This window comes from Haliotis asinina, chromosome 2 (assembly GCF_037392515.1).
Source record: "Haliotis asinina isolate JCU_RB_2024 chromosome 2, JCU_Hal_asi_v2, whole genome shotgun sequence".
In the NCBI taxonomy this organism is placed as follows: domain Eukaryota; kingdom Metazoa; phylum Mollusca; class Gastropoda; order Lepetellida; family Haliotidae; genus Haliotis; species Haliotis asinina.
Window position 1 is genome coordinate 98,405,353 of NC_090281.1, and position 20,633 is coordinate 98,425,985.

At 41.8% G+C, this 20,633-nt stretch overlaps 1 protein-coding gene across 2 annotated transcripts in view; it reads right to left on the reverse strand.

Annotated features, from left to right (window-relative positions):
• LOC137274670 (eukaryotic translation initiation factor 5B-like) overlaps positions 1 to 20,633 on the reverse strand; it is a 107,652-nt gene that overhangs the window by 73,773 nt on the left and 13,246 nt on the right. For both annotated transcript variants that reach the window (XM_067808001.1, XM_067808002.1), the window contains exons 7-18: positions 19,913 to 20,025; positions 19,216 to 19,332; positions 17,874 to 18,024; positions 16,076 to 16,159; positions 15,150 to 15,377; positions 9,192 to 9,367; positions 8,716 to 8,823; positions 7,994 to 8,104; positions 7,526 to 7,593; positions 3,447 to 3,588; positions 2,296 to 2,427; positions 1,399 to 1,581 (exon numbers count right to left, since the gene is read on the reverse strand). In XM_067808001.1, the coding sequence (XP_067664102.1) occupies positions 1,399 to 1,581; positions 2,296 to 2,427; positions 3,447 to 3,588; positions 7,526 to 7,593; positions 7,994 to 8,104; positions 8,716 to 8,823; positions 9,192 to 9,367; positions 15,150 to 15,377; positions 16,076 to 16,159; positions 17,874 to 18,024; positions 19,216 to 19,332; positions 19,913 to 20,025 (1,613 nt within the window). The remainder of the gene's footprint in view (positions 1 to 1,398; positions 1,582 to 2,295; positions 2,428 to 3,446; positions 3,589 to 7,525; positions 7,594 to 7,993; positions 8,105 to 8,715; positions 8,824 to 9,191; positions 9,368 to 15,149; positions 15,378 to 16,075; positions 16,160 to 17,873; positions 18,025 to 19,215; positions 19,333 to 19,912; positions 20,026 to 20,633) is intronic.

Here is a 20,633-nt window from a genome sequence, read left to right on the forward strand (position 1 = left end):
CTTCTACAGAGATGGCATCAGCGACTGGCAGAAAAGATGGATGTCTTGACTCACAAGGGGACAATGTTGAAAATAAATGTGGTTCATACCAACATTTTGTGCTTTTCTATGCAAGGCTCAAGACTTATTGACATCCCCTCGTAATTTTATCTCATCACATGTTGTATTGGGCCAGTACCAACCAAAACCAGAAGTCTCTCTGGACCATTCTCAGTAAATGTTGTACAGTAAAATACTTTTATAACGAACTACAAGGGACCCCTGAAATTAGTTCGTTATATCCGTAGTTCGCAATTCACGAAAATCCATTGAAAGAACAATAAAACACACTATACAGTATGGCACATTCCTACTCAGTTTATTCATGCATTCATTCATTCATATTACGTTCTTTTCACTACAAAGTCAGTAATCTGACACAGCGCCCACCTCGGGTCCGAAAATCGGTTTACTATCCAACCCCAATGGGGCGGAGAAAGGTGCATCAAGAAATCAGGGCGACGTGATCGAAAACCGGACAATTACGCACTCGTCACTCGCCGGAAGTATACAAAGCTAGGTCGTCAGCGACGAGCTTTACGGCCTCCGGCAATCTGATTGGTTAATAATGCAAACTACAACTTCATGTGGGTGAAAATACTGAAGTGTGTTTTGTACACAAAAGTGTTAGCCAATCAGATTGCCGGAGGTCGTAAAGTCTGCGAAAGAAGGTGGTGCCTGGTCTGTTTCATCACTGTTTGTGTTGTCATTATCGCATTCCGAAACAACTCTGGATACACTGATCGGAAACAGCCTTCACGATGTCGATTGAGTTTGCTCAATTGCCTATTTACATCATTAATTAGTGTTAACTGGGACAGCCGAGGATTTCAAAGTGAGCATCGGTAACTGGCACTGACACTGCTTGAGTTCGCTCAGTTCATTATTCACACCGTTAATTAGTGTTACCTGGGACTGATTACAAATCAGTTCGCTATAGCCGGTAGGTTCGTTAGAGAGAAATTGTTATTCACAACTTTTTTATATGATAACATATAGTGGTTTATTCGTGACTTTTAAAACAGTTCGCTATAGCCGTCAGTTCGTTATATCCCTGTATTCTTGTCAGTCAATGATTGGTAGATGTTTGACACATATTATGAGTGTATATTTGGGTCTGTTTGAGTGTTCTATCCTCTTAATGCCAAAGCTCAGTGTAACACAAAGTACCACTTTCTAACACAAAGTACCATTTTCTAACAACCTTTGGTATCACTGCCACTGACCTAAGTCTATTAAGGCAGGCACTATGCCACTATGCCACTGGGTATCATCATGAGGGTAGTGATATTTCCCAGTTGTCTGTCAGAATAAAGCCTCGTGTCCTATAAGCTAGGAGAGATACAAAGTCTGCCTTACCTCCATCACAGTCGCATGTAGGGCTTCACTATATGACACCCTCTGTGCCAGCACTGTCTGTGACATCTCACAGATGAGAGCGATGAGGTTGCCCATGCCGTCACCACTGTGGGCAGAGGTTGGCACCATGGAGATGTATTCAGAAGGATCTTTGTTGTCAAAGAATAATGTTGCATTCAAACCCTGGAAGCATCAAACAGGTGAACATGAGAACATGAAAATACAAAACACAGCTTACAAATGTCATTCTTTCAAGACATGCTACTTTTGAGGCCTGCTCCATTATAAGAATCAGTTCTGAATGATGCTGAGAAGAATTACTTGTAAAACTGAAGTTGAACTTGTTTATTAAATAATACACAAAACAACATATTATTCCTCATACAGGATACTTGTTTGTGGTTTAACATTACGAGTCTGGGCAGACAACCTGGTAACAGCAATCTACACCATTGGAGTATTATGACATAGTAGGGACCATGGGCCTGACAGGGTCTAATGACTGATGAATTTGGTCAGCTCTTACAACCAAACTAGTTCCTTCGAGACTTGTTCCAGCCCCACATACACATGCCAACAACAACTTTAACATTACATAAACAGATGGAAAATGAGGCAAATAACCTAAGAAAAATCTTTTTGTCATGAATCCATGTTTAATATCCAGTGTGCAGAAGTATGGAAGCATAAAGTCTCATGCCGTGAACTCACTTGAACCAAACTTGTGAACCAAACTAAACAATTCTTCAGCTTCAGCATCAAATCAAGACTGTACTGATACTTCTAACACTGAGGCCTTGGCAGACATTTTAGAGAATGCTTTTGTTCAAAACTGGGTCTTCTCTTTTTGTTGATATTTCCTTAAGGTCTACATAAATGCATGTAAACTGAACATACCTGTTCAGCCATCTGCACTATTACTTGGTTCATCCTCTCCTCAAACTCGCTGCGTGTGTGGGCTGTCTGTTTCTTCAGCACATTATGGACATCGCTGCCAGGGCCAGACTTCCACTGGTACAGGCGGTCGATCTGGACAACATCACCAACAAACAAATCACATTGAACCAACAAGTGAATTTAAAATCCCTACATTACCAGCCTCTCTTTGGTTTGCATGATTAACAACTTGGAAGCATTACATATTCAGAGAATGCTGTTCACATATTTCTTAAGACATATCTAATATCGGGGATGCTTCACTACAGTATCAGAATCACATTCTATGGCACAACTTTAGAGTAATATCTCACTTGAGCAAAGGGGGATAACTCATGATCATATCTAGCCATTCTCACTGTTCAAGATTTATTCCTATGAACCAGATACCACAGTCATCCTATACCCACTTTAAAGGTCAAGTGAAATGAGATTTATCAGTGTGGTTTTATTGCACTTCTACATCATCGTGCATGTACCGGGACGCCATGAATATTACCACAATGACTATGTAGACTGTGCTGACCAGTCCTGGTTTCATCCCATTACTAATGAGAGCCAGGCAGCATAATATCAAGTATTACATTACTTCAGTATCTTCTGGAGCCAAAGATGGAACCATTGACCATCCTGACCTGCAGACAGGGGTGGTCTCACATTAAAAAAAGCTAATTCATACGCAAATGTGTAAATCTGTGAGTACTCCCAACCCACAAGTCCATGGCCTGAGTGAGTGAGTGAGTGAGTGAGTGAGTGAGTGAGTGAGTGAGTGAGTGAGTGAGTGAGTGAGTGAGTGAGTGAGTGAGTGAGTGAGTGAGTGAGTGAGTGAGTGAGTGAGTGAGTGAGCGAGCGAGTATGGTTGCATGTCACTTTTTGCAATATTCCTGCAATAACATGTCAGAAATGATATCCAGCAATATCATGTCACTAAACCCATGTCGGGAATTGAACCCAGGTCCTAACCACTAGGCTACCCTGCTGCCCACAATCACCCCTCAGAATACAGTGTGAGCTGCTTCATACAGAATGAGGAAGTTGTTGTGGGACCTACCTAATTTAAGGTAATCATAAACTGTGTATTCTTCAAATCAGGAAGCTGTTATGGGACCTACCTTATTTAAGGCAATTATAAACGGTGTATTTTTGTCCTTGAGAAGGTTGATAGATTCTATAGTCTGAGGTTCCAAGCCATGCATGATGTCGACGACAAGGATGGCAATATCACACAGAGAGGAGCCGCGAGATCGCAGGTTGCTGGAAGGGAAAACACACAGGTAAACGAAAGGCTTAAAAAAAGATTTCCTTGGGATGCATCCTGTAGTCATATAAATCCTCACTCATCATAAAGCTGAATACTGAATTATCTCCACAGTTAATCCTAATGTGAACATAACTTCTATCCATGTAAATATTCACTCAGTCATATACATGATAAAGAATCTGTTATACGAAATGTGGAAAGTATGATGCATGTTGCTAGTGTTTTCAAATTTAAGGATTTTATATAAAAAATAGTACTAATCTTGTCACAACGGTGGCTGGACAAGAGAAAAGGTAGAGAGAACATCTTTGAGAGGCATGTAGAAGCAGTAAGGAAGGATAAAAATTGTGGATGAACAACTTCTTTTTTGCTGTGAGAATGATGTTTCGGTGTAGGTTCTATCGTGATAAAGGTGTTAAAACCTACACTGAAACGTCGCTCTAACAGCAATAAGGAAGCTGTTCATCCATACATTGATATCCTTCATTAAGGTAGAGAGATATGAATAAATTGTGGGAATGATGTCTGAATGTATGAATGATAAGTGTAAAATGAATGAACAAGTCCCATATTTCAAAATCTTTTGGTATGACACAACTGGGGACTGACCCTGCAACCTTCCGTTTACTGGACGGACGCTCTAACCACTACACCATAGGGGTGGTGAATGAATGAATGAATGAATGAATGAATGGATGAATGGAGGGATGGATGGAGGGTTGGTTGTCTGGCTGGCAGGTTGTTTGGATGGATGCGTGGTTGGATGTGTAGATGGGTGGATGGTTGGATAGATGGACAGCTGAATGGTTGGGTGGATGGATGGATGGGTGTTTGGATAGATGGATGGATGGATGGATGGATGGATGGATGGATGGATGGGTAGGTGAATGGTTGGGTGGCTGGGCGTTTGGATGGATGGGTGGGTGGGTGGATGGATAGATGAATGAATGGATGGATGTGCAGGTAGTTGGATAAGTGGATAGGTGAATGGATGGATGAATGAATGTACAGGTGGTTGGATAAGGGGATGGGTGAGAGGATGGATGAATGAATGTACAGGTGGTTGGATAAGTGGATAGGTGAATGGATGGATGAATGAATGTACAGGTGGTTGGATAAGGGGATGGGTGAGAGGATGGATGAATGAATGTACAGGTGGTTGGATAAGTGGATGGGTGAATGGATGGATGAATGAATGTACAGGTGGTTGGATAAGGGGATGGGTGAGAGGATGGATGAATGGATCTGTGCAGTGGAGTAGGACAAAGATCACAGAACATACCACACAGTAGGTAACCTTTTACGAAGAGCGAATAATATATAACCATTGTCATCCTCACTTTCTCGGTTACACCAACTGAACACAAGAAGGATTCCAGAAATCAAAACAAGAGTCATCAGATGCTGACATATCCCCCCCAGCCCGCACGTTTGAAAGGACAAATAATCTGAGAGTTACTCATTGTTTTTTTAGACTAAGTTTGAATTGTTTCCATGGAATTCATGAAAATTATAAATGCCATATATCTGTAACCAGCAAAGTCACAATTTCAAGATCTGTCTCATATATCTGCCAAGATCTGTTGAAAGATATGAAATGGTTTTCAATTTGTGCTCTGGGAACGAAGCCCACCCCTCCACTTTGAGACTAAGTCCGAAACGTTTCCATGGAAATCAAGAAAATAATACATCACAAAAACCTGTAGAGAGCAAAAGGCACCGCTATGGGGTCTGCAACACATATCTTGAAAGTTTTATGGACAGATATTAAGAAGTTTTTGAGTTCTGTTCCGGAAACGGAACACACGTCTCACTTTTGAGAATAAGTCTGAAATGTTTCCATGGACACCAATAAAATTATAAATCACTAAAACCTGGAAATAGCAAAAGGCACCACTTAAGGTTCCGATTGATATATCTACCAAGTTTGGCAGAAAAATATTGAATGGTTTTTGAGTTCTGCTCCGGAAACAAAGCCCATACCTCCATTTTGAGACTAAATCTGAAACGTTTCCATAGAAACGGAGAAAATAATAAATCAGAAAAACCTGTAGGGAGCAAAAGGCACCACTTTGTGGTCTGCCACATACAGTGTTCCCAGAAATTATTGAGAAAATCTTTGTTTTTTTTCTTTTTTTCTAATGATGCTAAGATTGGAATAAGGGCTTTCACTATGCACTAAGCATACTAAATAAGGGAGACAACTCTTGAAGGCTTAAAGGCAGCTCATTACGTCAAGAGTTATCTCCCTTTTCTGAGCAGACGGCTTCCTGTGTTGACATGGCAGAATTTACAGCAAGAGAGAAAAGAAAGCTCATTCTAGTTGCTTTTGAAAGGGGTGAGGCTGATGCTAAAGTGTTAGCTTGTAGACACGGTATTCCTCTGTCTACAGTATACAGAACTTTGAAGAATATTCAAACAGGAACCGGGATAGAGCTCAAAGCAGGGGCAGGTCGGCCTAGGAAATTCAGTGTTGTGGATCGCCGAAGACTTGGGCAGATTGTGAGTAGGGGCAAATTGAAAAGTGTTGAGAACATCAGAAATGAAATGATTAGCAGAGGAAGTCCTCAGGTATGCAATGAAACAGTTAGGCAGGAACTACAGAGACTTAATTGGGTGAAAAAACGTGGAATTCCCTCGCCGTTGATGAAAGATGCACAAAAGGAAAAATGTTTAAACTGGTGTCGGGCTCATGAAAATCAAGATTGGGATAATGTTTTCTTTTCGGATGAAAGTTCTGTTTGGCTTTTCCCTAATTGTGTGAAAATTTGGACCAAAGATACTGTCAAACCTATCTACCAGCGACCAAAACATAGCCCGAAGTTTCACATGTGGGGTGGCATATCGGCTCGCGGAGTGACGCCATTGTGTTTTCACGGGAAACTTGACAAAAGAAAGATACGTTGACATTCTAAATGGTCACCTTCTTCCGACAGCACAAACATTGTATGAAGATGATTGGATTGTCATGATAATGACCCAAAACACACTGCGCGCTACACAAAACAGTGGTTGTCGGGCGAAAATGTTCAAATTTTAGACTGGCCCAGTTACAGCCCAGACCTAAACCCAATTGAGAATGTGTGGGGAGTCATGAAGGACAGAATGAACCAAAAGGGACTGAGAAATATTGAAGATATGAAGGCCGAGGTGGTCCAATATTGGGATACCCTGTCACACGATTACCTACAAACTTTGATGGGTAGTGTGCCTAGGCGTATTCAGGCATGCATTGCTGAGTGAGGAGGTCTAACAAAGTACTAAAACAAGACTGAGACTGTAAAAGGATGATGTTTTAACATGTTTATGTAAGTAAAACGCCAGATGTTAATAAACGTAATGAGTTACATGACGCAACATGATTCTCAATAATTTCTGGGAATACTATATATCTACCAAGTAACACTGACAGATATTAAGAAGTTTTTGAGTTCTGCTCTGGAAATGAAACACACCTCTCACTTTTCAGACTATATCTGAAACATTTCCATGGAAACCAAGAAAATAATAGATCACAAAAACCTGTAACTACCAAAAGACACCACTATAGGTTCAGATTGATATATCTACCAAGTTTTGCAGAAAAATATTGTTTTTGAGTTCTGCTACGGAAACGAAGCCCATACCTCCATTTTGAGACTATATCCAAAACGTTTCCATGGAAAGAGACGGATGAGAAGACCCCCACATACAACATAGATGGATGAGAAGACCCCCACATACAACATAGATGGATGAGAAGACCCCCACATACAACAGAGATGGATGAGAAGACCCCACATACAACAGAGATGGATGAGAAACCACCACATACAACAGGGAAGGATGAGAAACACCCACATACAACAGAGATGGATGAGAAGACCCCACATACAACAGAGAAGGATGAGAAGACCCCCAAATGAACCAGGCAAAAGTTGGTGTTCTCACCTGAAAGACTCGTGGCCTGGAGTATCAATGATGAGGAGACCTGGCACCTTGAGCTGCTGCTTCTGGAACTGCATACAGGATGAACATCAGTAAGTGGACACCAAACACCCTGAAATAACTGTCAGGAAAGCCTGTTTCTCCTTTTAGAGATTGAATCTTCAGGTCATCTAAATACAATGAAACACAATCAACATGCCATCAGCTAGCCAATAGCTACATTGTTGACCACCAAATGATATCTGGCACCATGATCTACGGTTGAAATAAAGACTAGAAATTTAAACCATCTGGGGCTATACATCTATCTGTTATCACTGCTTGGACTAGAAGACATTCTTAGTAAATTTTCTCTCCTGTGAACCAATCCACAAACACACCTAAAAATATACTGCCAACAAGCATACAACTATACAGGATACCAAAGTAGGGAAGCAGTCGAGTTATGTCAAAACTTCTGGCAAACCTCACCTCTTTACACATCCGTGTTTGTTCCATGATAGCTTCCACTGGCACATTGGTTGCTCCGATCTGCTGCGTGATTCCGCCAGCTTCCCCATCCTGCACATGTGTCCGCCGCAGCTGTAACAGGCACCAACCAGTGAGTGGCTACCAACACTGTCTAGAACATTCTAGAACCTTGATATTACCTTCATCAACATCCCACATCCAACACACCAACAATCTCATTATTATTCCGAGAACATTGAGGCAGCCTTCATCAATTTTCCGACAGCCACGTATATACCAGGAACATTGAGGCAATCTTCAACAAAATTCTAGGAATATTGAGGCAACCTTTATCAACATTACAGGTACATTGAGGCAAACCTTCCACAATACTCTTGGTACACTGACGCAACCTTCATCAACATTCCAGGAATATTGAGTCAACCTTCATCTATACTCTAGGAACACTGAGGCAACCTTTATCAACATTCCAGGAATATTGAGGCAACCTTCATCTATACTCCAAGAACACTGAGGCAACCAGAACAAAAATGATGTCCAGGGAATGTTAGAAAGCATGAGCCATGACTCTTGTAATCAGCAAACTATGACACACAATCAGCAAGCTTACAGGGGGATAACTGTTGAAAGTTATCCATACATGGAGGCTGAGGGAGTCAAGTCCCTCTTACATCAGCTGGTACTGATGATGTCAGTAACTGTCAGATGTTGTTTTGCTTTACCTTGTCCAGGATCTTCGTCTTGCCTGTGTCGACGTGACCCAGCACACAAACAACAGGGGCTCGAAGGACATTAGTGGATCTCCTCTTTTCACATTCTCGCACCCATTTCTGAAGAGAAAAAACACTTAGTAGATTCTTCCAAACTGTTAGAAGGCAGTTTAATGTAACATGGTCATTAATGAGAAATATAGTGTAAAGATGAGGGAGATATGGATGCCATTTGTTCAACAATGTTATGTTGTTGGCTAAAGCTGTGTGATAACACAAAATGAAGATCTAACAGAACAGATTTATTATTCTTTAATTAATTTAGGTTCCTATGATGAAAAATATGCTACTCAAGTCAAGTGAAAGAACACTGTAACTTATTCTTAGACATTTACATGAATAAAAAATCAAAGGTCTACAACAAAATGTTACACTAGTGTTATGTGTCTCTACTTTTTCAGTGTAGAGATCAAATGCCATCAACCCACCTCAACCTTCTCCCTCCCCTTCTCTGTGGGAGTCAGATCATCATCAGATGACTCTTCACTGCTGTCCGTCTCTTCATCGCTGTCTTCATCACTCTCCTCATCACTCTCCTCCTCCGATTCCTCCTCATCTTCCTCCTCTGATTCCTCTTTTGCTGACGTTGACGGTTTTGCCAATTCTAGGGAAGAGACATATCTCACAGATGCAACTGATGCCTGATTCATTCCATTCCACACATTCTCTCAAACCGATGAAGGAGCCTCAAAACTTTCTACCTTGGTGAGCTCAGATGAATGTGGTGAGTTGCCAGGATGATGGGCAACACAAATTAGTACTCAAGAAAATCTTCTGACGTTTCTTTAAGACACTTTTACACTTTACAATGAGGCGAAATTTGTTTCAGGATTTCATTTACCATTACTGCACCAACACTGCGAAGCCTCTGTGTGTCTGTGTGTGTGCTTGTGAGAGAGAGAAAGAGAGACAGACAGACAGACATGCATCCACTTGCCAGACAAAAGCTGGTTTTATAGTGTTAAAAACCATGAGATACCATGTTACATGGGCACTCAACAGAGATACTGAGACTTTGGACTTCCTGGACTCTATGCTGACCAGTTCATGTTTTTCACCATAGTAACAAGAAGACAAAGTCATCAAAATCCTCCACAATGGTAAAATACTCTTCATGAATATGTCTACGAGGTACGATTATGCCAAATATTTTGGTGTTTATGTAAAAAAGTGGAAGCAGAGTAATGAAAAGTGTTAAATGTTCTGCTCCTCAAAAGAGCACAGACGCCAATTAGTGTAAGTCAAACTTTGTCCATAGAAATAGAAATGTAATTTTTTTTAAAAATTGATATTTTATTCTTATCCTGACTCATGTTTAATTGCTTATTTCCTCTTCCTGGCAAAGGTAGTGGAACACCTGAAATCCCATGAAGTTCCCTTCTAAAAGAAGTGGACGTAAAATTCACACTCACCTATCTATTTGGCCATGATACTTTACTTTCTCCTATAATCGACCGACATGAGAAGACAAGAATTCAGCGTGTCTGTGAGGAGCGGCTGGGAGGGGTTCCGTCATGAGTCAGGATAAGTATAAAATATCAATTTTATTCAGAAAATTACATATTTTTCCTTATCCTGACATGCTTAACTGCTTACAGAACCCAACGGAAACAGCGGTGGGTCAGACCACACTGGATTCTGCTGACTGTTCTAAATTACGTCTAATAAAAATGGTGGTAATTCGGTCCTATTCTTCTCATATTCATTGTAGATTTTGGGGGGAAATCACATCCAGTTGAACTTGCCTTCCATAGAAGACTTCGTTGACTGACATGTGATGACATCAAAAGTAACTAGCGTCCTACAAGTTTCTGATGCAACTAAATGTCAAGATATAACAATCGAGACTAGTTGCGACCTTTCTTCATGTATAAATATCTTCATAATGAATACAAGGTCCTAATCACCCATGCTAGTCTATTCAAGACGGGCATATGGACTTTCCACCAATATACTCAACAGAGTGTCTGGCTTCCACAAGTCATGTGATAAATGAGTTAAATCAGCGCCTTCAGGGAACTGTTAGTTGCTGAGCAACGACAAGTGGCCCAAACTGGTGAATGCCAGTGATGTCCTCTATGGCTGTGTCTCGCAGGTAATGGCTGGCAAACACTCTGTTTGACTTCGAAAAACAGCCTTCCATAATAGTAGATAGCGGGCAATTTCCATGTAATGCTAGTGTAGAAGCTATGGCTCTGACTTCTTGCGGGTTAGAGGCTCGCAGAGGGTCTAATTCTGCTGCTTTATATGGTCTGAGTACAAAAGCTCTAATCCACACTGAGATGGTGTTGCAGGATACTTCCTTGGGTGTCTCAGTAGATATAGGGATAAATAGGCGCTTGAACAGTTGTCTTCTAGACTTGTACATGCAATGTATATCTTCAATGCTCTGACTGGACATAACGATAAATCTTGTGTATCATGAGATCCCAAACAGACAAATAGATGGAACTGTCTATCCGGTTGACCTGGTAGTGGATTCTTTGCTATGAAATCCCATCTGAGACCCAAATGAGCTGGAGCTCTAAATCTGAGTTGTTGATCTTCTAACCAGAATGAACGTAGAAAGGCAAGAAACTCTGTTCCCATGAACAACTGAGCTGAGAGCTGCTAAGTATGTAGATAACGTAGAACCTTTCAGACTCTTGGAACCACGTAAATAGCATAAATAATCTGCTATTTGAGGATGGGGCACCTTGTTCGCTGAAAATCCCTTTTTCCTGGCATATGCCTCAAAGCGTTTCCACTTGTCATAAAGTGTGTGCGTAGATTTCCGTAAAGCTAAGGTGACTGCTTTCGCTGCTCTCGCCGAATATCCTATGCATTTCAAACTTGTCTTAATACGGTCCATACGTGAAGACGAAATACCGATGGTTGGCCGTGCATTTGCCGTGTGTGTGGGTGGATGAGAAGATTCTTCCACTCTGGTAATTGTCGAGTTGGTTGTCCTAGCTCTTCCATAAGTGCTGGAAACTAATCTCTTGTTGGCCAGTAGGGCGCGACCAAAATCAGTTGTAATCTCTTCATTTGTCTGATTTTCTCGCTGACTTTCGGTAACAGTACTGGAGGGGGAAACGTACGCGTTTAGTCCTTCCCATGGAATGCTGAGAGCGTCTGTTGCCCAAGCTACGGGATCTGGTACTGGTGATACAAAAGTTGTTGTCTGTTGAATTTTGTTGCAAATAGGTCTATTTGCCATGAACCAAAAGCTTGACTGATTAGTTGAAAAGCTTCCCGATGCATCATCCATTTTGTTGGAGATGAACGAAGAGGACAAGATAGGGCATCTGCCATGATGTTGCAGGTTCCAGGTATGTGACATGCTTTTACTTGAAGATTCAGATTGTCAACTAACTTGAACAGTTGAAACGTCAGGTGTAGTAGAGATAGTGATCGCGTAGATCCTTGTTTGTTTATGTAAAAGGCTACTGTTGAGTTGTCCATGTGGATCATTAACAACTTGTTTCTCAATATTGTCGACAAGTGATGGATTGCATCTTGTAGATCTATGCTGGCTAGATAGTCTGCCAGTCGGATGGGAAGTCTTAGTTGAGGAAGATGCAACATCTTGAAATGTTCTGGCTTCAGTAGAAACGCTTTGTTGAATTCCTTCATGTTGTAAATGAGTCTGAATTTCTCTCTGGAATAAAAGCCTGGTGTTAGACTCTGTGGCTGTATTACTTCTACTGCTCCCTTCTGCAATAGTGTTGATATAGTCCCCAATTTTGTCAGCAGAGTTGAAGACATTCACCCACTTGAGACGGTTGTACGGGAACGGCTGGGGTGGAAGACTCCAGTTGTTCTGAACCTGATCTTCAGCGTTTATTTGCTCCACCAACCCTTGACGATCTTCCTGACGTCTGAGAGCATTTATTTCCTCCACAGGGGCGACGAAAGGAAGAAGACGATTTTTCCCCTCGATCGATGAATTTCTTGTCCCTTGCTCTTTGAACCCTGGAAAACTTGGACTTGCTAGTGTAACACTGATTTGCCTGTATAAGGACAGAAGTTAAAGCATCGATGGATTTGATCATCATGACTTCCCTTGAATCTTGAGTAACCGAATCTTGCTACCTCTTCAATCCTCCCGCCAAACACAGTGGGCGCAGACCATGGGGCTTGATACAAAGACTTTGTGAAGTTCCCACTCCATGACCCAGCGGACAGCAGCCCCTGTCTCCAAAGTAGATTAAGACCCACAGTAGTAGATGCTAGATGTTCGGACATAAACGGTTGATCCCTCCTCTGTGTGATAAGCGCAGACAGGATCATCCTCTCTTCCTTATTGGCAGGATTGCTGAATTTTGCAATGAGGGTCTCATTGATGGCTCTAGATCGAGTTAATCCGAAGAAAGTTCACCTCGTAGTAGTGTCAAGTTGCATCAGCCTCTTGTCTTCTACTTTGTAAAATCTGCTGCGAGCTGAGTTGATAAACGATGTGCATTAAATGGCGGCACAACTGTTGAAACTTGGTTGGTGACCTAAATGCTGTAGACAATGTCTCAGCGATCCTAGATACAGGAGCTATCGGCTGGAACGTCAACATATCAATGTCATCATTCTTCATCTTATACGTGTTGAATTCATTGGAGTCCTTAGATGGTGACACAAGGTTTAAGCCATCCGTGATCCATGATGTGACTTCCGAGTCCGTGAAGAGGGCGTCTTCCGGTGAGAATTCTCGATGATGTCTAACTTCATTCTTCCTAGAGTAAGACGTATTCATAGATCACTGACGATCCCAACTGTGTGGGTCTAAGTCTGAAGGGGAGGATGACTGCATACGGTGCCTTCTATGAACAAGAGAGACTGAAGGAGACCTTCTCCATTGACGAATCAATCTACGAGTGCACTCACACGAGCGCATGGCGTCACTCACCCGAGTATAACTACTCATGCGAGTGCACTCACTCAGTGTGGGTGTGTCCTTCTCTGTACTGAGAGCAGATGACTGGGACCTGGAACTTCTGGAGTGTGTGCGTGCATGCACCTCTTCTTCATCTTCAGAGATGCGTGCAGGTCTAGATGAATGCAGTCGACCTCGTTGACGAGTGCAGTCGTCTTTCTTCTTCCAACCTTCACTCCATAAGACTCATCATCTGCATTGTGAATTGCTGCATAAAGGCGCCTGCGTCAAAAAGCCTGCGATGCGTGCAGTGACGACTGGGTTGAAGAGTTGTCTACAATGCCCGATTTAGATTTCTTGGCCTGAGTTGGCCCTGTCTCTACAGATGGTATCTTCTGAGTCTTGGGAGGAGACTCACCTGACCCTGGACACAACCTCGGAGATACAACTGGCAACTCACTGGAATGAATCTCAGCATCAATAATTAAACGGTGACACGACTTTATTCCACCAGACTTAAGACATGGCTAATGTGAGCCGACCTTGCATATCTCTAGCACGTCTGTGAACAGACCATAAATATAATAACACTTCTGCTTCAGACAAATTTGTACAAAATGTACGAGTATGAGCAGAAGATAAAGGTTTACATGTCGGACAAAGTAAATGTGGGTCAACCGCCAACAGCCGTAATCTGCACTGCAAACACGATTTCATCAACTGAGACTAAGTTAGAAAAAGACAGAGTAATCAAAATACTGTATAATAATAATATATATATACAAGCTAAATATCACAACATAAATTTAGTTTGAAAAACCAAAAGAATGACAGATCTTATTGTCGTAAATGGGACCACGGGTACCTCCAGCCGCCCTCGTTGGGCGATAGGGAGAGGGTGAAGTATCATGGCCTATCAGCTCACCATGTGCTGGGAAGGGAGGTAATACATGGGTGAGTGTGAATTTTACGTCTGCTTGTTTCAGAAGGGAACTTCAAGGAATTTCAGGCGTTCCATTACCTTCGCCACGAGTCAGGATAAGGAAAAATAAATATTTTAATATTTTAATCAGAAATCCAAAACTACAAAAATTCACAAGTACCCCACTAGACCAAAGTAAGTGCCAAGTTTGGTGAATAAACATTGAACAGTTCTGCTCCGGAAAAGACTACTACAACCAATTTTAGTCTAAGTCAAATATTATTCAAACTACCAAAAGGCACCAGTACATCACCAGATCTATCAATGTGCCATGTTTGGTGAAGAAACATTGAACAGTTTTAGACTCCTGCTCCGGAAAAGACAAATATGCATGGATGGACAGATGCAAGGACGGACGGAGCGCAGTTTAACACCAGCCTCAAAACACATAGCGGGGATAACAAGCACCATGCAGAGTAGCCTTAAGTAAACATATATAGGTACTCCAACTGCTAGTACACAAACTATAATAACTCTGTACTGGTTCCACCTGCCATGGTCTCAAATGCCATTTTCTCTTCAGTCACCTGTCTCTCGCATCCCTTGTCATGGTCTCACCTGTCTTGGGTTCCTGTGTTGTCTTTTCTGGCTCCAGTTCCTCCTCATCAGACACATCCCACGCATCCTTCACATCGTCGTCCTCCTCATCCCAAGAATCCTTCACTTGAACAGCAGCTTTCTCCTTTCCAGTCTCCTTCCCTGTCTCCTCCAAGGCTGCCTTCTCAGGGACGTTCTCGATCACTGGGGTCTTATCCTCAGATGGTGAAGGTGTCTGCTCTGTCTCCGCTACGGGGTTAACACATTGTCATCAGTTTGGATGTTTAACGTGAGAGGTAGCTCAGTTTTCAAATGTCTAGGGTCCAATGTGTGACATTTATTTCTGCGATCTTGTATTCCTGATCACTGTGTAAAAGTACAGCAAAATGGCTATTTCATTTACTCTGATGTAAAGATACCAATGACTTGCTTCACAGATGTTTTTGCTGACAAGTTGAGGAAAATGAACAGAATTCACATCTGAAGTGATGTTTCTAACCACCAGCTTTGTGCAGATTTGTTCTTACTTCTGAGCTTAAAATCGACATCCAATTAAAAATCATCTTCTCACAGTTGATTAAAAAATTGCAATGCCATGAAATATTTAATCAAATCAGGAGTCATAATTTTTAGCTGGAGTATTTGAATGTAAGTGTGAATAGAGAGACTTCATGTATTTGTTGGGCCCAAACTGTCTTCCATTTCTACCAAAGTTCGCCACACGAGTGACCTGAGCTTCAAAGCCATAATGACATGTTTCTGATGTACCTGTAGCCAGGAAGCCAGACAACAAGGTAATCAAGGATGGTTGATGCAAACTCAACACATCATTACTAGGTATGGGACGACACTGATATTTTGCTCACAAATTAGTTATCATTTTGGAATGACAGATGTGTCATAGAGCCAAAGTTTGGCCAACATTCAGGTGTAAATAATTCACATACTCTTCTGGTGATCCTTCCTCTTCCGTTTGTCCCCATAAAATGGACGCTTCTTTTGAGTGGAGTCTTTGTCAGGAATTTCAAGACCTGAAACAGAATTTGCAGAACGTAACATAGAAATGTCAGTCACAGAAGCTGAAGTTCACTTCACATATCAAGGGAAATTCCTTGAATTAATATGTCAATTACACCTTGGTACATACTGGTTGAAGGACCTTTTCCTAGCTTTATAGCTTCAGCTAGTGATGTCCAAGTGATACATGTGTGTAATCTCTATCACAGGGAACTCACATCAATGAACATATGTAATGCAGGGGAGTCATCTAAAATGTTTATCTATTGTGATAATCTATCTGTATTTAGGGACTCATATTCTGATATTTTGTAGTGGTTGAACTCACATTCAGGTCTATCTGTAGTAGGGGACTCACATTCAGATATATCTGTAGTAGAGGACTCATATTTGGGTGTATCCGTAGTGGGGGATTCACATACAGACATATCTATAGTCGGGGAGGGGGGTTCACAGTCTAGTATAACTGTCATGGGGGAACTGACATTCTGCGATAACTGTCATGGGGGAACTGACATTCTGGGATAACTGTCCTGGGGGAACTGACAATCTGGGATAAATGTCCTGGGGGAACTGACATTCTGGGATAACTGTCACGGGGGAACTGACACTCTGGGATAACTGTCATGTGGGGACTGACATTCTGGGATAACTGTCCTGGGGGAACTGACAATCTGGGATAACTGTCATGGGGGAACTGACATTCTGGGATAACTGTCACGGGGGAACTGACACTCTGGGATAACTGTCATGGGGGAACTGACAATCTGGGATAAATGTCATGGGGGAACTGACAATCTGGGATAACTGTCATGGGGGAACTGACATTCTGGGATATATGTCATGGGGGAACTGACATTCTGGGATAACTGTCATGGGGGAACTGACATTCTGGGATAACTGTCATGGGGGAACTGACAATCTGGGATAACTGTCCTGGGGGAACTGACATTCTGGGATAACTGTCATGGGGGAACTGACATTCTGGGATAACTGTCATGGGGGAACTGACAATCTGGGATAAATGTCCTGGGGGAACTGACATTCTGGGATAAATGTCATGTGGGGAACTGACATTCTGGGATAACTGTCCTGGGGGAACTGACATTCTGGGATATATGTCATGGGGGAACTGACATTCTGGGATAACTGTCATGGGGGAACTGACAATCTGGGATAACTGTCATGGGGGAACTGACAATCTGGGATATATGTCATGGGGGAACTGACATTCTGGGATAACTGTCATGTGGGGACTGACATTCTGGGATAACTGTCCTGGGGGAACTGACATTCTGGGATATATGTCATGGGGAACTCACATTCTGGGATAACTGTCCTGGGGGAACTGACATTCTGGGATAACTGTCATGGGGAACTGACATTCTGAGATAACTGTCATGGGGGAACTGACATTTTGGGATAACTGTTCTGGGGGAACTCACATTGTGGTATAACTGTCCTGGGGGAACTCACATTGTGGTATAACTGTAGTGGGGGAACTCACATTGTGGTATAACTGTAGTGGGGGACTCACATTCTGGTATAACTGTAGTGGGGGACTCACATTCTGGTATAACTGTACCGGGGGACTCACATTCTGGGATAACTGTCCTGGGGGAACTCACATTCTGGTATAAATGTCCTGGGGGAACTTGTATTCTGGTATAACTGTAGTGGGGGACTCACATTCTGGTGTATCTGAGGTACTATGTAGAAGACATTTACCTTGTTCTCTCATAGCTGTCAACATCTGGTTGATCTTCTGTTGGTCCCGCTTCTGCTTGGCATTGAGCAACTTGCCCTCTGCCTTCAGTCGGTCCTTCCTTTCCTTCTCTTTCTGCTTCTTCTTCTCCCTTCTCTCCTTCTCCAGACGCAGCTGTGGAGCAACAACAGACACTAGACTCCATCCATCACAACCAAATCACAATACGCCCTGCACCACTTCCTGTTACCAAACATGTACAGTGCTTTGAAATGGTAAATACTGAAACACAGTCGAACCCTGTTTATCCGGATGTTTTGATTTCATTCGATAATCATCCAGATAGCGAGATGTCCGGTTAACTAGTTCACACAAGCAAATCATGACAATTAAGTGAAAGCAAAAAGTTTTCATGTACGCATATCTGTAAATCAACAGTCAATAGTATGAATCATCATAGCATATAAGTGTACCAATAATATATAAGAGGCGGAATGCAGGTTACCATTTGTCAGGTTGTCTCATACGTCATCATGTAGCGTGTGGTAGGATAAATGAAAAACGTAAATCGATGACAAAAAGTCTCTATTTTGCCAATTGCATATTCTTATGTAAAAATGCATATAAATGCCCCAAAAACATATGGAATCGCATCAAACTTATGCTGTCTGCAAAAAGTAAACGTCTGGACGAGATCACATAACTTAGATCACGTGGCAGGCTATTTTAAACTTGCATCGCGACAGATAGTAGGTGTTGATTTATAAGTGTTATATACAGTAAAACTACAGTGTAGTTTACCTTAATCCTACTTAAGACGTGTTTTTGTTACTGATGAGATGTTCTCACACCTGCCAAATCCTAATGAACAGCCCGAGTGACACACGTCCCTAGTGTTTTGATGGCTAATTAATCAATTCACATCAAATGCCTTCTGATAGATTAAGTATGAAATCACATAGTCATGTGGTAAACGTGACGTGACACATACACATGCATGTTGCACAGATCTCTCTGTTGGGATAACTGGATCATTTTTCAATGGAAATCTACATGAATAGTTTGAAAATTTGCCATTCGGGTCCGGAAGCACGGGGTCCGGTTAAGCGAGTACAATTAATGAATGTAAGTTTCGTTTCACATAAAAAAAAACGTCCGGAAGGTGGGGTTTTCGGATATGTAGGGTCCAAGTAAACAGGGTTCGACTGTATAATGGACAAAGTACGTGTAAGCCATAAACACTTTTCAAAGCAAAGAAAAACAAGGTTGAACTCAAGGTAGCACTTGAGCACCAGAGTAATGACGACTGGGGTGAAAGTGGTCTATGATTCGCTGAGTGAACTCCCTTGAGCATTGTTTACTCACCTGTTCCTCGCGGGCCTTCTCTGCCTCTTCCTCCTGCCGGATTCTCTCCTCTTCTTCTTGCCTCAACTTCTCCTGTTCTTCTTGAATCATCTTCAGATGGGCTTTGATGGCAGCCACCTGCAGATGGAGAGACAAGGGTTAATACAACCAACTCCCAACTCTCTACAGTTAGAAAGTTTAGCAATATGGGAGCAGTCTGTATATAATCAAGTCAGTGATTAACAATGAACAATCCTGTGATCAACAGCATGAACATTGATAAACCAAGTTAGCAGGTCTGACCACCAAATCCCAAACTCTCTACAGGCACATCCTTGACTGCAGTGAGGAAACAATTCGAATTCAGTACCTGCATTAGACAATTATTCCTTGACTATGCTGGAGTCAAATCACCTGATGCCAATAGTAGTCTTTTAGTTGCAGATGATAGATTCCCGACGATCAGCTCTAACCCACATCTCTCAGCCAGATGAAAACAGAGGAGTAACTGTGACATATAGTTTCTGTCATGATTCAGTTTCTAGATAACCGGGAACAATGATGACTTTAGCATATGACCAGGATTGAAGGCCTCCGGGCTTACATCTAATCAAAACCAGCATTCTGTTTACACGGTTATTTCACCCTGGATATCCAACACCACGTCAACATTCTAAATCTGGAATATACACTGCAGTTTCTTCATCCCCAAATGTACCTTCTTGCTTGGCTTGGCTTTTTCTTCCTTCTCTTTCTCCCCTTTTTTCTTTTTCTTCTTCTTTTTTGTCCCTTCTTCTCCTTCTTCTTTCTGGTCTTCTCCAGCATCATCACCTACATCACATGATAGACATCTTGATAAACCTTGCAGGAAGGTTTTACTGCATGAAAATACAATCATCATTGCAAACACCCAATAATTCACCCCAATTCTTGATTGTATACATGTGATGATGGTTTAAGTGTTCACCATATATTAAGAGATCAAAAGTTACTGAGGATATTCAATAAGAAGTGATTGGCAGATTTGGCACTTTAAGTTAGCATAATATTATATGGGAAGGAAGTACAATAATACCACTGGAGACAACAACATTTTGAGTCAAGTTATAACAGGCAAAACATTGAGTGAAACATGGAACAGGCAACTTGCATTGAATATGATTCTTAAATAAATTACACAAACCTTTAGTACTGATTATAATCTGAATCAAAGATGGTTATTGTCACTTGAAACCTCTGATGGAAAAGAATCGATAAATGTACATGTCTTAATCAATATGGAAAACATCTGGAACAAATACTCATTCATCGGCAAGGATAGCAGTGACAACAGCAGATCTAGCTGATTGGTACTCCCAGCCCATTCAACAACAGGCATTGATCACAGACTGAAGTTCACTGGGAGTGGTAGCCACCTTTGTACCACTGCTCTCATGGCC